Below are 17,354 nucleotides of genomic sequence, written 5' to 3' on the forward strand. Positions count from 1 at the left end.
AGAAAATTTTATCAAAATTTTATATCTATAGAAAAATTTGTCAAAATTTTATTTCTATAGAAAATTTTGTCAATATTTTATTTCTATAGAAAATTTTGTCAAAATTTTATTTCTATAGAAAATTTTGTCAAAATTTTATTTCTATAGAAAATTTTGTCAAAATTTTATTTCTATAGAAAATTTTGTCAAAATTTTATTTCTATAGAAAATTTTGTCAAAATTTTATTTCTATAGAAAGTTTTGTCAAAATTTTATTTCTATAGAAAATTTTGTCAAAATTTTATTTCTATAGAAAATTTTGTCAAAATTTTACTTGTATAGAAAATTTTGTCAAAATTTTATTTCTATAGAAACTTTTGACAAAATGTTATTACTATAGAAAATTTTGTCAAAAGTCGACCTTTAAACTATTTTCTTTAACAATAATATATTTTTAATAATTATTTTAAAACAAAAAAAAAAGGAAAAAAAATGATCAAAATTAAGCGTTTTTTAAGCAATTTAATGGCAACACTGTTGAGAACCACTCACAAAATAATAAAGTAAGTTGATCAAACAACAATCTCTCACATTCGTGAAATAAACTCTGCGGCGAATAGAACCATAGTACACCAAATACAATGGACTACACTGTGGAACGCAATTTAGAATCGGTTTTAATTAAAGTAAATAAATTTATTAACATAGATAAAGAACGGGAACGATATGCTAAAAATTTCGAAGCCGTAAGAGATGCTTTATTTACCAAACTCCGAAAATATCAGCCCTTTGGTTCATTATTCAATGGCTACCAAATTGGCGGTGAGTAAAAGTGCATTCATAAACACGTAAGTGTCGTTGTGGCAGATACATACATAAGTTGCGAGTTCCATGCGCTGTAAAATATATCTGCCGTCTATGGCAATGTTGCCAGGCAACTTTTATAGAAAAATCATTAATTGAACACAATTAATTCCTAAGACCAAGCAAAAGTGAGATATATGTCACTTTATTTTACAAAATGTTAGCGAAAATAGTTTACCAATTGCATGATACAAATCAGTTAATATTTTTTTTTTCAAATTTATTAAAAATAACAAAACATTTTCTAAAAATAACAAAACATTTTCTAAAGATTTTAAATTTTGTCAAAATTTTCCATAGAAATTTAATTTTGACAAAATTTTCCGTAAAAATTTAAATTTTGACAAAATTTTCCATAAAAATTAAAAATTTGATAAATTTTTCTATATAAATAAAATTTTGACAAGAATTTCTTTAGAAATAAAATTTTGATAACTCTTCTATGGGGATAAAATTGAGACGAAATTTTGAATAAAATTTTTACAAAATTTTCTTTGGAAATAAAATAAATGTTGACATAATTTTCATTAGAAATAAAATTTGGCAAAATTTTTTATAGAACTAAAATTTTGACATGATTTTCTACAAGAACAAAATTTTGATATTTTCTATAAAAATAAAATTTTGACAAAATTTTACCTTAAAAATTAAAATTTCGACAAAATTTTCTATACAATACAATTTTGACAAAATTTTCTACAGAAATGAAAATTTGACAAAATTTTCTACAGAAATGAAAATTTGACAAAATTTTCTACAGAAATGAACATTTGACAAAATTTCTTATTGAAATGAAATTTTGACAAAATTTCTTATTGAAAAGAAATTTTGACAAAATTTCTTATTGAAATGAAAATTTGACAAAATTTCTTATTGAAATGAAATTTTGACAAAATTTCTTATTGAAATGAAATTTTGACAAAATTTCCTATTGAATTCTACCAAAAATGTTAGATATTTTACTGTTTGGTAGATTGGTAGTATTCTTGATGATTTGGTAGATTTTGCCAAATATTCCTCTCCAACTAAGAGGTACTACACAAATTTTCTACAGAAATAAGATTTTGAGAAAATTTCCGTTAGAAATAATATTTTGATAATTCTTCTATGGGAATACAATTTTGACAAAATTTTCTACAAAAATTATATTTTGACAAAATATTCCACAAAAATATTTTGACATTTTCTATAATACAATTTTGACAAAACTTTCCATAAAAATTAAAATTTTGACAACATTTTCTATAAAAATAAAATTTTGACAACATTTTCTATAGAAACAAATAAAAAATATAAATAAAATTTGACAAAATAAGGTTGTTTTGTTTGGTAAAATTTTCTCCCAATTTTGGTAGATTCTTTTTGGCTCGAGTGGCAACCGTGATCCGCTACATCATTGTGTTAGATTTTCTTTAAATTTTCTGGAAATTGCCATTTTCTGGTATCATAAAAGATGAAAATGGGATACCTCATTTTCTATATTTGTTCGGGGAGGGTGATGTTGTTGTAACAGTTTATTGTGATTTCATCCATTTTTATGTTATACGCTCTGGTACTTCAGCTTGGCCACAAGATCGAGGAACTCTGCGACTAAGGTGGGGTGCATCCAGAGTGATCTAGTGGTAAGTCGGGTTGGTTTAGCAGGGCAAGAGAAAATATGACGCGTGTCGTGTGGCCCTTGGTTGCAAATTGGACATACGTCAGCTACGCTGCTATCAATCACTGATAAGTAGGAATTGAGGCGGCTGCACTTGCATGATCTTAATTGGGCTAAAACTACCCTCGTCTGCCGTGGGAGGTCTCTTTCGTCCGGTGCTATGGGCGGTGGACGGACTCCGAGAACAGGATTAACCTTGTAGCTGCTCACCGCTTCAGCTACAGTATCCTCATGAATCCTGTTCAAACCTGCCTGGTACGCTGCTTGATCTAGAGGCTCTTTTTTGTAACACTGGATCTTGCGCTCTAGATGATGTATATCAACCCTTACGTTATCACAATGGACTGAATAGTCTAAGTGAGCCTGAATCTAAATCGGGCTGCCACTTTAACCTTTAACCTAACCCTTACGTTCCTGGGTGGTGGTTGTGTATCCATGAGATGGTAGTTTGGATGATTACTGCGATAACAACCCAGGAGATACTGCTTTGACAACATATAATTGTGTCTTCGCACAGAGATGATCTTTGTCTCCACATAAAGGTGATCCTGGGGTGTGTTGCGGAGACAACCAGTCGCAGTTCTAAGGGCAGAGTTCTGGCAGGTCTGTATGTTATTCCACTGCGTATCACTGGTCTGCGGTGTCCATACTGGAGCTGCATAGTTTACCACTGACCGGCCATTTTTAGATATTTAGGCGGGAAGGAAGTCCTTTCCCTTGTAGAGAAAAGTAGAAATTTACGCTCAATGTAATGGTTTGGTATGTAGGATACCTCATTTGTTGATATCTTGCCAGGCAAGGGGACCTCCTCCTTGAAAAAATATTTGTCCTTAATATTATGTAAATTGCATATCCTAAAATGTACACAGAAAAAAAGTATGTTGTAAAACTGATGCTAAAATGAACTAATATTTATTGCAAACATTTTATTTCGTTTTAGTTTATATTTAAAATTTTGTAAGAAATTTTCCCCAGCTCAACGATTTTTTCATTATTCCAAGTATGTCTCAAAAAAATTATGACTAAATGGCAGTAAAATTTCAATGGCATACAAATTAGTTCAATTCTAACTAAAACAGAAGAAGTTTTTCGTACACTTCTCAAAAATAGTAAAAATGAAATACAGCAGCGTGGTTAAAATGGGAATGATCCGGCGCCTAAGATTTTTTCTTTGTTTTTAGTTCATTTTTTCTTTTCGAGAAAGATGAATTTCGTAAATGAGAATTAAAAATCAAAAAATGTCGGAAAATTTTCGTTAGTTTAATAAATTTGGAATTCAATTTAATTCAATGTTTGCACGAGATAGTTCATTTTTCCCATAATTTAGTTTACTTTTTTTCTGTGTAGATTGCATACTCTTTCATATTAAGTCAATATTTCTTCCAGTGTAGATTTAAAGATATATAGCTACCCAAAATTGCCCTTATTTTAAAGAAACCGTATCTTTGGCTCGGAATCAATACCAAAATCTTTAAGGGAAGGTCAAGTAATTTTTGAATCCAAGTATTTTTTTTTTTGGAACAAAGACACTAGCTTTTAGGAGCTCAATAAATAAACTTTTCATCTATGAAAGTTTCATACTCCCACATTTTTATATACATTAAATCAAGCATACATTATATGTTCTATTTTTTTTTTTTTCTTTCTAGGAAGCTATGGTGATAACCTGAAAGTTTCTATTCCCAATGAATTCGATGTAGTATTTCGTATTAAATTCCCAGAATACAAACTTATCGACGTTTCAGAAGATTATGATCACCCCGGAAATGTTCACTTGAACTTTTCACGAGTTTTAATGAAAATTCGAAAAGAAACTCAACACGAAACAACCTACACATTTTTAATTCGAAAACTTTTGGATGACGATAATTATTTGCTTGTCGAAAGATTACAATCGTATATTCAAAGTTGTTTTGTAAAAGCATTGGATGCAATGGATCAACGCTACGATTCGTTCACTCTCGAATATAGTAGACAAGGACCAGCGCACACAATTACGGTTGATGGGCGGAATTTTACATATTCCATTGACTTTGTTCCAGGTATACTGTTAGAAGAGAGCCAGAGTATAGTACCCTCTCATGTAGGACAATGGGAAGCTATACCAAAGCCTATTTGGGGAGTTCGAAATTCAACTTCTTTTAGATCATCGTTTTACATGCAGGAAAAGAAACTGATAGATTCCAATTATAATTTGAAAAATGCTTTACGCATGATGAAAAAATTTCGAGACGCCCATTCAAATATGCACAATATGAAGAGCTACTTCATCAAGACTCTATTTCTGTGGAAAGCAAAAGAAGAAGACTCATCATATTGGTATAAATCGCTTTCGAAAATAATAATCGATGTAAGTAACCGTAGAGTTTTCATTTTGACAAAATTTCCTATAAAAATGAAATTTTGACACAATTTCATATAGAAATGCAAAATTTGAAAAAATTTCCTAAGACATGAAATTTTGACAAAATGTCCTATAAAAAGGAAATTTTGACAAAATTTCCTAAAGAAATGCAATTATGACAAAATTTCCTATAGAAATGCAAAGTTTGACAAAATTTCCCATAGAAATGAAATTTTGACAAAATTTCCTATAAAAACGAAATTTTGACAAAATTTCCTATAGAAAAAATTTCATATCTGTAGGAAATTTTGTCAAAATTTTATTTCTATAGGAAATTTTTTCAAAATTTAATTTCTATAGAAAATTTTTTCAAAATTTCATTTCTATAGGAAATTTTGTAAAAATTGCATTTCTATAGGAAATTTTGTCAAAATTTCATATCTGTAGGAAATTTTGTCAAAATTTCATATCTGTAGGAAATTTTGTCAAAATTTTATTTCTATAGGAAATTTTTTCAAAATTTAATTTCATAGCAAATTTTTTCAAAAGTTCATTTCTATAGGAAATTTTGTCAAAATTTCATGTCTATAGGAAATTTTGTCAAAATTTCATATCTGTAGGAAATTTTGTCAAAGTTTCATTTCTATATGAAATTTTTTCAAAATTTAATTTCTTTAGGAAAATTTTTCAAAATTTCATTTCTATAGGAAATTTTGTAAAAATTTCATTTCTATAGGAAATTTTGTCAAAATTTCATATCTGTAGGAAATTTTGTCAAAATTTTATTTCTGTAGGAAATTTTTTCAAAATTTCATTTCTATAGGAAATTTTGTCAAAATTTCATGTCTATAGGAAATTTTGTTAAAATTTCATTTCTATAGGAAATTTTGTCAAAGTTTCATTTCTATATGAAATTTTGTTAAAATTTCATTTCTATAGGAAAACATTTGTCAAAATTTTATTGCTATAGGAAATTTTGTCAAAATTTCATTGCTTTATAAAATTTTGTCAAAATTTCGTTGTTTTATGAAATTTCGTTGTTTTATGAAATTTTGACAAAATTTTATAAAGCAATGAAATTTTGACAAAATTTCCTATAGCAATAAAATTTTGACAAATGTTTTCCTATAGAAATGAAATTTTAACAAAATTTCATATGGAAATGAAACTTTGACAAAATTTCCTATAGAAATGAAATTTTAACAAAATTTCCTATAGACATGAAATTTTGACAAAATTTCCTATAGAATTGAAATTTTGAAAAAATTTCCTACAGAAATAAAATTTTGACAAAATTTCCTACAGATATGAAATTTTGACAAAATTTCCTATAGAAATGAAATTTTTACAAAATTTCCTATAGAAATGAAATTTTGAAAAATTTTCCTAAAGAAATTAAATTTTGAAAAAATTTCATATAGAAATGAAACTTTGACAAAATTTCCTACAGATATGAAATTTTGACAAAATTTCCTATAGACATGAAATTTTGACAAAATTTCCTATAGACATGAGATTTTGACAAAATTTCCTATAGAAATAAAATTTTGACAAAATTTCCTGTAGAAATGAAATTTTGACAAAATTTCCTTAGAAATGAAATTTTGAAAACATTTCCTATAGAAATAAAATTTTGAAAAAATTTCCTATAGAAATAAAATTTTGACAAAATTTCCTACACACAAAAAAAATTTCACGAAAATTTTTCCAATTAACATTTTAATTGAGTTTTAAAAAATAGTCAATTAAAAATTTAATTGATTCAACAAATTTTTTAATTGAAACAAAAATCAATCACAAAAATAATAGTATCAATTAATTTTTTAATTGGATCAATTAACTTTTTAATTGACCTTCAATTAATTTTTTAATTAATACTACCATTTCTGTGATTGAAGACATTTCAATTAAAAATAATTGGATCATTTAATTTCGTAATTGAATCAGAAAAAAAATTTTTTGTGTGTACAGATATGAATTTTGACAAAAATTCCTATAGAAATGAAATTTTGACAAAATTTCCTATTGAAATGTAATTTTGCCAAAATGTCCTAAAGAAATGAAATTTTGACAAAATTTCCTATAGAAATGAAATGTTGACAAAATTTCCTATAGAAATGAAATTTGGACAAAATTTCCTATAGAAATGAAATTTGGACAAAATTTCCTATAGAAATGAAATTTTGACAAAATTTCATAAAGCAACGAAATTTTGATAAAATTTCATTTCATTTCAAAAATTTTGACAAATGTTTTCCTATAGAAATGAATAAAATGATTCTTACTTTACCAGATGTTTGAAATAATGGAGGATAGTTTGATTGTAGAAGAATTACCATTCTTTTGGGACAAGCGTTTAAACATGTATGACAAATTTTCAAGCATCCAATTACGAGAAATGCTAGTGTGTGTCACAAATTGTAGGCGAACACTTCAGATGGCTTCTAATGGAATGACACTGCCTCTCCAAAAGAGGGTATATAGCATATTTAGTAAGTTTATTGCTTTATTCACTAGATATTAGTAGATATATATGAAGATAAATGCGAGACATGAACCTAAGTTTAGTTGAAAAAATATTTTTGTAGTAAATTCGGATACAGTTCCGTAGGGCTCGAAATTTCAAAATAGTAAATATTTAATTAGAATTTTAATTTAATTAACTATGTGAAGGCGTAGCGATCTGAAAGTCTCTACTAATGAGATTGGTACATTTCTATTGAATTCAAGTTCACTTAAATTCAACATTTTAAAATAATAAAATAGGTTTTTAATTTCAACACTTATAAATTATATAGGGTTCGTGTCTCGGCTAAGTTCTGATATGCTTAATAATAACGTACTACATATTATTTATTTTTATTTTTCAGCATTGAAATTGGAAAGAAACCCATATGTCTCACAGGAGAGCAACTCCGAAGACGATGAAATCTATCAGCCTCTTATACCAAGAGAGGATGAATGTTGTATAATACTTTAATTAATCATATTATAGAACTGAAATTTTTACAAACTGTTGTATAGAAATGATAATTTTGATCAACTTTTTGTATAAAAATGATTTTTTGATAAAACTGTATAGAGATGAAATGTTTTGATTTCAGCTTAAAACCATACGTTGACTCTACTACAAGAGTAGCTTAACCAACAGAGGATAATTATGTTTGTTAAATTTATTTTGGCAAAGTCCTTTAGATTGCAAGATGGTTGGATGGACGCACGTTTCGGAATTACCACATTCCACATCAGCATCTTCTACTTAGCGAAACTATCAACCAATTATCAGAATAAATTCAGGTAATTCATTAAACCCAAAGTAATTTACATTTGGCTTTGCCAAAAATAAATTTGACAAATATACTTTTCCTCTGTTGGTTAAGCAACTCTTGCAGTTGTGTCAACGCATGGGTTTAAGCTGACATCAAAACAACAATTGTGATTGAAGAAGAAACCAACAATAACAAACGAAATGCAAAATATCCTATAGAAATGCTAGTAGAGTTGTTTGTTTTGTTGTAGTTGGGCTTAATAAATAAATGTTTCTTTTTGTTAAATTACATTGTGAACTTAAAATGTTTTATGTTTCTTTTATTACATTATTATTTTATATTTTATACATATTACTTAATATACATATTTATACTTAATAAATACATACATATATTTTCACCGCTTGTGGCTTCAATTTAAATAAAATAAATAAGAAAAACAAATTTTAACAAAATTTCCTATAGAAATGCAATTTTGACAAAATTTTTTATAGCAATGAAATTTTAACAAAATTTCCTATAGAAATGAAATTTTGACAAAATTTCCTATAGAAATGAAATTTTGACAAAATTTCCTACAGAAATGAATTTTTGACAAAATTTCCTATAGAAATGAAATTTTGACAAAATTTCCTAGAGAAATGAAATTTTGACAAAATTTCCTATAGAAATTAAATTTTGACAAAATTTCCAGAAATGAAATTTTGACAAAATTTCCTATAGAAATGAAATTTTGACAAAATTTCCTATAGAAATGAATTTTTGACAAAATTTCCTATAGAAATGAAATTTTGACAAATGTTTTCCTATAGCAATGAAATTTTAACAAAATTTCCTATAGAAATGAAATTTTGACAAAATTTCCTATAGAAATGAATTTTTGACAAAATTTCCTATAGAAATTTCCTATAGAAATGAAATTTTGAAAAATGTTTTCCTATAGCAATGAAATTTTAACAAAATTTCCTATAGAAATGAAATTTTGACAAAATTTCCTATAAAATGAAATTTTGACGAAATTCCCTATAGAAATGAAATTTTGACAAACTTTCCTATAGAAATGAAATTTTGACAAAATTTCCTATAAAATGAAACTTTGACAAAATTTCCTATAGAAATGAAATTTTGACAAAATTTCCTATAGAAATGAAATTTTGACAAAATTTCCTATATAAATGAAATTTTGACAAAATTTCCTATAGAAATGAAATTTTGACAAAATTTCCTATAGAAATGAAATTTTGACAAAATTTCCTATAGAAATGAAATTTTGACAAAATTTCCTATAGAAATGAAATTTTGAAAAAAATTCCTACAGAAATGAAATTTTGACAAAATTTCCTGTAAAAAAAATTGGCAAAATAGCAATGAAATTTTGACAAAATTTCCTATAGAAATGCAAAATTTCCTATAGAAATCCAAATTTGACAAAATTTTCCATAAAAATGCAAAATTTGACACAATTTCCCATAGAAATGCAAGATTTGAAAAAATTTTCTATAGAAATCCAAATTTGACAAAATTTCCTATAGAAATGAAATTTTGACAAAATTTCCTATAGAAATGAAATTTTGACAAAATTTTCTATAGAAATGAAATTTTATCAAAATTTCCTATAGAAATGAAATTTTATCAAAATTTCCTATAGCAATGAAATTGTACCAAAATTTCCTATAGCAATGAAATTTTATCAAAATTTCCTATAGCAATGAAATTTTAACAAAATTTCCTATAGAAATGAAATTTTGGCAAAATTTCCTATAGAAATGAAATTTTGACAAAATTTCCTATAGAAATGAAATTTTGAAAAATGTTTTCCTATAGCAATGAAATTTTAACAAAATTTCCTATAAAATGAAACTTTGACAAAATTTCCTATAGAAATGAAATTTTGACAAAATTTCCTATAGAAATGAAATTTTGACAAAATTTCCTATAGAAATGAAATTTTGACAAAATTTCCTATAGAAATGAAATTTTGACAAAATTTCCTATAGAAATGAAATTTTGACAAAATTTCCTATAGAAATGAAATTTTGACGAAATTCCCTATAGAAATGAAATTTTGGCAAAATTTCCTATAGAAATGAAACTTTGACAAAATTTCCTATAGAAATGAAATTTTGACAAAGTTTTCTATAGAAATGAAATTTTATCAAAATTTCCTATAGAAATGAAATTTTATCAAAATTTCCTATAGCAATGAAATTGTACCAAAATTTCCTATAGCAATGAAATGTTATCAAAATTTCCTATAGCAATGAAATTTTGACAAAATTTCATAAAGCAATGAAATTTTGACAAAATTTCCTATAAAAATGAAATTTTTACAAAATTTCCTATAGCAAGGAAATTTTGACAAAATTCCCTTTAGAAATGAAATTTTGACAAAATTTCCAATAGAAATGAAATTTTGAAAAAATTTCCTATAGCAATGAAATTTTGACAAAACATCCTATATAAAAATGAAATTAGAAAAGTTTTATGAAATTAAGAAAACATTTGTTAGGTTAGTATGACCGTTTTTAGCGACGGTTTATTCCCTCTTAGTAATGCTAGTGACATTTATGAGTGTATCAAAGCTTCTCTAAGTGATTTCAACGTAATTTGAATCTATGCTTTATTTTATTGTTATTTTGGAATTGTATAAACAATAACCATTGAAACGGAAACCCTAAAGAGTAGTCTAGCATTTCGACCAACAAAAGTACAAAACATTCTCTTTTCGCTTAGTTCTGAAAAGGGAGTATCTTGCGAAACACTTCAATAGACGGAATGTATACGCTTAAACCTAATTTGGAAGCTGTTTTGTGTGATATAAATAAAAAATGTATAAACATAAACAAATATCGCCAAATATATACTCTACATTGTCATGAATTAAGAAGATCTTTATTCGACAGTCTTCGTAGAAAAAAACCTTTTGGAGATTTGTTCAATGGATTTAGAATGGCTGGTGAGTAATTATGGAAAATGTATAGTATAATAAATAACTAAAAAAACGGGTGAACCGAAGCATATGTTCCCTTCACTTATTATGGGTAATTTTTTATTTTTTGGGCAATTATTATTTTTTTTATAATTATTTTTTTTATTTTAACTCATTTTACAACCAAGCCCAAATGACCATATACGGTAACAGAGTTACTCAACATAAAGAAAATGTATTAAATGTACTAAAAAATTAATAATTAGGACTACAATCAAGGACTGCAAAAACTTGACTTATAGTAAACACCTTAATACAAAGTAAATATCTTAGATTAAACAAGAGTTGGGAACTACTATATGTAAAAAAAAAAAAAAACAATTTAATAAAAAAATATAATCTAACTGCCTACAGATATAATAAATATAAAAAAAAATTAAGAAATGATTACTACTCTTAAATGCCTACTAACGCAGGTTTATTTAGCATAAAGTTTTAAATATAATATAAAAATTTACGACTATAATTTTAATATGCTAACAATTTTTAATCCTTGAACTTTATTTATTTGTTTTATTATTTATTTATATTTAAATATTTTTTTTATTTATTTGTATTGTTTTACATTTTATTTTTATTTTCTATATAAACTATTTGGTATAAAATGCATAAAACCCAACTGTTGAAGCAATGTCAATTAAAAAATTAATTAGATCAATTTATTGCGTTAATGAATAAGAATTTGATCAGTGCAATATTGCCAAAATCGAAAATTTGAAATTTTATTTTCCCCGAAAGTTACAAAACCTGATCATAAGCGGGAAAAATATACACGAAACTGTTGGATACGCATAAAATATTCTTACAAAGATTTCCTTCTCAAAGTACCAAAGTCAGTCATTTGTAGGCAGCGTTGCCAGAATTGTTTCACCACAAACCGATAGATTTGCCAAAAAAAGCTAGAAAAAAAGCTAAATTTTTTTTGTATCAAAAGTTACATTTTTGATTGAAATTTAGCAAACTTAAAGGCTTTATTTCACTTAAAATGCATATTATTTTAATTGTATTCATTTTAATTCTACTTCTGTGAGACTATAACAATATTTAAATAATATTAGCTCTGTTTGCATACTCGATACATTTTGATTACTATCACAAATTTCCTTAGTAGTAGTCCTTCGTTTACATTTCACAGTAAAAACATTTTTCCCTGTAAAAACTTACAAATTATCAGCTGGTTAATCATCAACAAATCCAATTGCACTAGAATTAGGCAATATAAATATCTTTCGTTTTAATTGGTTTAAAACCTCTGAATTAATGATAAATTCGTGAACGTGTACACATCTACTAATTTTACCCAAGAGAATAAAGCCCATTCTTACTATCTTGCAAGTTTATACTGAATAACTTTTATTGGAAAATTACCTAAACAAACCTATTGTTGTCCAATTTTGGTAAAAGTAAATCCATTCCATTAACTATCTAATGCCCCAATTTTGTCTTACATACACTGAAAAAAAGCATGTCCGGTTCCAAAGATGTTGTACACTAATGATTTTGGTATTGATTCCGAATTTGAATTTATTCGTTTTTTCAGCTTTTTCTTCATGAGCTATCAAAGATCTTTAAAAACGCGCGCGCTTTAAAAACGCTTTAAGTTTCCAAATTCAGACTCGACTTCAAGTAGAAATTATTCTATGTATACGTTTTTAAAATAAAGTGTTGAAAAACATCTTCTATTTTTGAACGCTTTTTTGGTTAGTGGTCAAGATACAAAAACTCCACAAATTTAAAAATCATATATATTCATTTTTTCCCGCTAAACCACTTATTCATTTTTTCCCGCTAAACGACTTCAAAAAATGCCAAATCTAACGGGAAAATAGCTAAATTGGTAACAATGTTTGTAGGCATATACTCTGTCAGAACGCCAGACACTATACTATACCACATCCCAAAGCGAAGGGTATACAAATTATTAATCTTTATACCCTTCACCACTACTGTGGTACAGGGTATAATAAATTTGTGCATTTGTATGTAACGCCAAGAAGGAGTAATCATAGACCAACCTTTTAGTATACGGATCGGCTTAGAATTAAATTCTGAGTCGATTTAGCGATGTCCGTCTGTCTTTCTGTCGGCTCAAAGACGATCCCTATTGATTTTGGGAAAAAATCGGTTCAGATTTAGATATAGCTGCCATATATATTTTTCACCGATCTGGTCATAATTGGCGTGTATATCAACCGATCTTCCTCAAATTCCGTACATCCGAATATTTTATGAGTCTCGAAAAACTTGCAAAATATCAGCCAAATCGGTTCAGATTTAGATATAGCTCCCATATATAGCTTTCGCCCGATTTACACTCATTTGCCCACAGAGGCCAATTTTTTGCTCGGATTTAGTTGACATTTTGCATAGGGAGTAGAATTAGCATAGTAACTATGCGTGCTAAATTTGGTTGAAATCGGTTCAGATTTGGATATATCTCCCATATATAGCTTTCGCCCGACTTACACTCATATGACGACAGAGGCCAATTTTTAACTCCGATTTAGTTGAAATTTTGCATAGGGAGTAGAATTAGCATAGTAACTATGCGTGCTAAATTTGGTTGACATCGGTTCAGATTTAGATATAACTCCCATATATATGTTTTTCTGATTTCGACAAAAATGGTCAAAATACCAACATTTTCCTTGTAAAATCGCCACTGCTTAGTCGAAAAGTCGTAAAAATGACTCTATTTTCCTAAACGTCTAATACATATATATCAAGCGATAAATCACAAATAAACTTTTGCAAAGTTTCCTTAAAAATGCTTCAGATTTAAATGTTTCCCATATTTTTTTACTAAAATTGTGTTCCACCCTAGTGCATTAGCCGACTTAAATTTTGAGTCTATAGATTTTGTAGAAGTCTATCAAATTCTGTCCAGATCGAGTGATATTTAAATGTATGTATTTGGGACAAACCTTTATATATAGCCCCCAACACATTTGACGGATGTGATATGGTATCGAAAATGTTGATCTACAAAGTGGTGCAGGGTATAATATAGTCGGCCCCGCCCGACTTAAGACTTTCCTTACTTGTTTTATTTTGTTTTTGTTTCCAAGATGTGTTGTGCAATTTAAAACAGGTATTCTAGACAACAATGTTGTTAATGCATGTACAGATTCCAACACCTATGAATTGCTAATAGAATGAAAATTATTCAAAGATTATTGATTTACAAGGGTATTAAGATTACGCTACAACATGCCAGTTTTTAGATGCATCAGAGATCCACCGTTCCATGCAATAAATATGTAGGACCTGAATATAACAAAATTTTAAAATCTTATTTTCGTGATCTTTTGACATTATGGGTATCATCGAAATCGAAATGTTGTAAACTCCACAATTTTGGATTTCAAACAAATACCGAATTAATATATTGACCTTTAGGCTAAATTAATGCGCTTGAAAAAGACCACCTTAGTATTTACCCTTTAGCAAACACAGAAAACATTTTTCCCATCTCTCCATAAGGACAAAAGTATTTAATATCTACAATTATTTAATTATGACAGGAAGTTATGGTGATAACTTGAAAGTTACAAAACCAGATGAATTTGATATGGATTTCCTAATAGAATTTCCTGAATGGAAACGTATTGAGGTATATAAAGATCACAAGATGCCTGGAAATGTTCAATTGGATTTTACAAATGTCATCAAAAAAATACGCAATGAAAAACAACATTCACGTACATATCGATATATGCAAGAATGGCTTGATCGAAAACACTATTTAATTCTCACAAAGATACAATCCTATTTTCAAAGTTGTTTTTCCAAAGCATTAAAAGATGTGGAGCACTTGGAGGAATATCGCCACATCAAATTGACTTATAAGAGACAAGGTCCAGCTCATACAATCTATGTTTACCAAAATCGTAAATATTTTCAGTATTCAATAGATTTTGTACCTGTCATACGTTTGGGAGCGAAACAAAGTATAAGACCGATGCTCGATGGCGATCTATGGGAGGCTATACCCAAACCTATTTCTACTAAAGGTCATGTTAGTACTTCACTTCGATCGTCATATTATCACAAAGAACAACAACTTATAGAAAATAAACAGAATTTAAAAAATGCTTTACGTTTAATGAAGAGATTTCGAAATGTCCATCCAAATATTAGCGGAATAAAAAGTTATTATATCAAAACAATATTTCTTTTGAAAACTGAAAAGTCCAAAGGTACACATTATTGGCGAAGACCTTTAGCGCAAATTATCATCAATGTAAGTATGTCTTAAGCAACTACATATGTATACTGGTCCAAGCCAACAATAGTAATAAATCAACTATTACAGATGTTCAAATCCATGGAATCACATTTACGAAATAGAAATCTCCCTTACTATTGGGACCGATCATTAAATTTGTTACAGACAATACCGGCTGCTCAATTTCCCGAATTTTTGAAATGTTTTGTTAAAGCTAGAAAATCTTTGGAACGGGCCTATGGAAATCTCAATCAAATCAATCAAAAGCGGATATACAAAGACATTTTTGGTTGGTATGTTAGAGTCAAACTTTCCTAGATTTGCTTTGGCTACGCATTTGTAGCCGTAGCCAAAGCATGCTGAGGGAGTTGAAAGTGAGAGACCAATTTGAAGGAGCTAACGAGTGTGCAGAAGTTTTTGCGTGCGCGACCTACACACTCATTTCTTAAAAAAATCCCTTTTGAATCTAAAATCATATTAATTTAATGTAATTTAATATATTTTAAATAATATCTTATATTTTTAGCGAACAGCCAAAAAAATTACAAATAATACAAGCTGGCGACCCAAAAAGGATTCACCATAAACAGGCCAAATATTCTTGGGATAATTTTTATATCAATAAACTTCATTTGTAGCGTTTTACTATTTTTTTACATTTTGTTGGAATTGCTACGACCACACAAAATTAATTTTAAGCAACTTTAGTATCTGAAGAAAGTTTAAAATTCTCGATTTTTTCCTAAATCAAATAAAATAGACTTGATTCAAGGCTTAGCCTTGAGCTGTAGATTTCATTGAAACACTTTTGAGTTACATCTTTCATAGTTGACTATCAATCTTTGTATCTTGAACCATTAAGGAATAAGAGATGTCTTTCGAGACCCTTAAAAGACATCCCCTATTCCTTAATGGTTCAAGATACAAAAAAAGAAAGATATAACTCAAAAAGGCTTCAATGAAATCTACAGCTAGCAAAACAACAACGCATTAAAATACACTCACCACCCTATACCAGAAGCCGCCTCATTTTAGAAGCCATCTCTATTGGAGTTACCTCTACCCTCAGCTCTATCCATTCTTCTTCACATAGAATGTATTGTTTGATTCATCTATTATTAAAAAGATTCGAAACGTCGAATTAAACCAATCCATCTGAAAGACTACAATACTTACCAACGGATTCCTTCCGCCGGATTTCTTCCACCAGGACAATTGTAGATGATCGTTTATCATCGAAATATGGTTTGGAGCGCTTTTTAATATCCGAATTATACTTCATACTAAAAACCGTTACAAAATGTTACCAGATTGCATTTATATTTTATAGAGATGCCTTTGGGCAACCCAATAAACAATAGAAGAATGCGCTTTACAGACTATCAGTAATTCCGGACGGAATGTCGGTGTTTGTAAAGAATCTTACAGTGTGTCGGATCGATACGAATTGTCGGCGATGACTAAACAATCGATAAATGTGTTATCAATCCCATAAACATGCAGCAGTATCGATTATGCCTTCGGACTTAATTTATAATATGCACAATATATGGGATATATTCGACACAAGCACTGTCATCCGCAATAACTGATATTCTGTAAAGCGCATCAAATACAAGCAAAATCAATTTAAAATTTTACGAATTCGAGTGCCCAGAACAAGTCAAACAAGCCAATTAGTACAATTTTGGTTGATTTATTTGTCAGAAGAGCCAAAATTGCGATGCTATGTTTTTTATGTAAAATCCCCCAAAAAATTCGTTCAAATAAAATTATAATATAAACTGTGCATTTTCCCTGCCAATATTTTTTGAATTTGACGGCGCTTCTGAGAATCTCCACCACGTCGAAAACAGTCGTATACGATATTCAAAACTCGGAATAACTGATAGTCTGTAAAGCGCATGAGACCGCGATTTGAATATTGTCGGCAGTGCTGCCGCTACTACTTCAATCGAAGTATTTTGCTTCATTTTCATAAAATTTACTTCGTCACTCCTTCTTACAAAAATCTGCTTCACTTT

At 28.2% G+C, this 17,354-nt stretch overlaps 2 protein-coding genes and 1 long non-coding RNA gene across 7 annotated transcripts; 2 read left to right on the forward strand and 1 right to left on the reverse strand.

Annotated features, from left to right (window-relative positions):
• Window positions 1–556: 556 nt before the first annotated feature.
• Window positions 557–8,513, forward strand: LOC142238570 (cyclic GMP-AMP synthase-like receptor). 2 transcript variants are annotated; one of them, XM_075310260.1, is made up of 4 exons: window positions 558–801; window positions 4,150–4,850; window positions 7,138–7,336; window positions 7,715–8,513. In XM_075310260.1, the coding sequence occupies exons 1-4, from the start codon at window positions 621–623 to the stop codon at window positions 7,822–7,824; spliced, it is 1,191 nt and encodes a 396-aa protein (XP_075166375.1). In that variant the 5' UTR covers window positions 558–620; the 3' UTR covers window positions 7,825–8,513. The 2 variants fall into 2 exon arrangements, with proteins under 2 accessions (XP_075166376.1, XP_075166375.1); XM_075310261.1 differs by lacking the exon at window positions 7,138–7,336 and having other exon boundaries at window positions 557–801.
• LOC142238571 (uncharacterized) lies at window positions 3,144–16,591 on the reverse strand. Its single transcript, XR_012722763.1, has 3 exons — window positions 16,507–16,591; window positions 16,336–16,442; window positions 3,144–3,354 (listed from the first exon to the last, which is right to left on the reverse strand). It is a non-coding gene; the product is annotated as an uncharacterized LOC142238571 (long non-coding RNA).
• On the forward strand, window positions 10,859–15,975 carry LOC142238568 (cyclic GMP-AMP synthase-like receptor). Of its 4 annotated transcripts, none has more exons than XM_075310258.1 (5): window positions 10,859–11,069; window positions 14,627–15,345; window positions 15,418–15,623; window positions 15,674–15,704; window positions 15,857–15,975. In XM_075310258.1, exons 1-5 carry the CDS (start codon window positions 10,889–10,891, stop codon window positions 15,914–15,916), a joined length of 1,197 nt encoding a protein of 398 aa, XP_075166373.1. In that variant the 5' UTR covers window positions 10,859–10,888; the 3' UTR covers window positions 15,917–15,975. The 4 variants fall into 4 exon arrangements, with proteins under 4 accessions (XP_075166373.1, XP_075166374.1, XP_075166371.1 ...); XM_075310259.1 differs by lacking the exon at window positions 15,674–15,704 and having other exon boundaries at window positions 14,627–14,959; window positions 15,017–15,345; XM_075310256.1 differs by lacking the exon at window positions 15,674–15,704.
• Window positions 16,592–17,354: the final 763 nt, after the last annotated feature.

Source organism: Haematobia irritans, chromosome 5 (genome assembly GCF_050003625.1).
Source record: "Haematobia irritans isolate KBUSLIRL chromosome 5, ASM5000362v1, whole genome shotgun sequence".
Lineage (NCBI taxonomy): Eukaryota > Metazoa > Arthropoda > Insecta > Diptera > Muscidae > Haematobia > Haematobia irritans.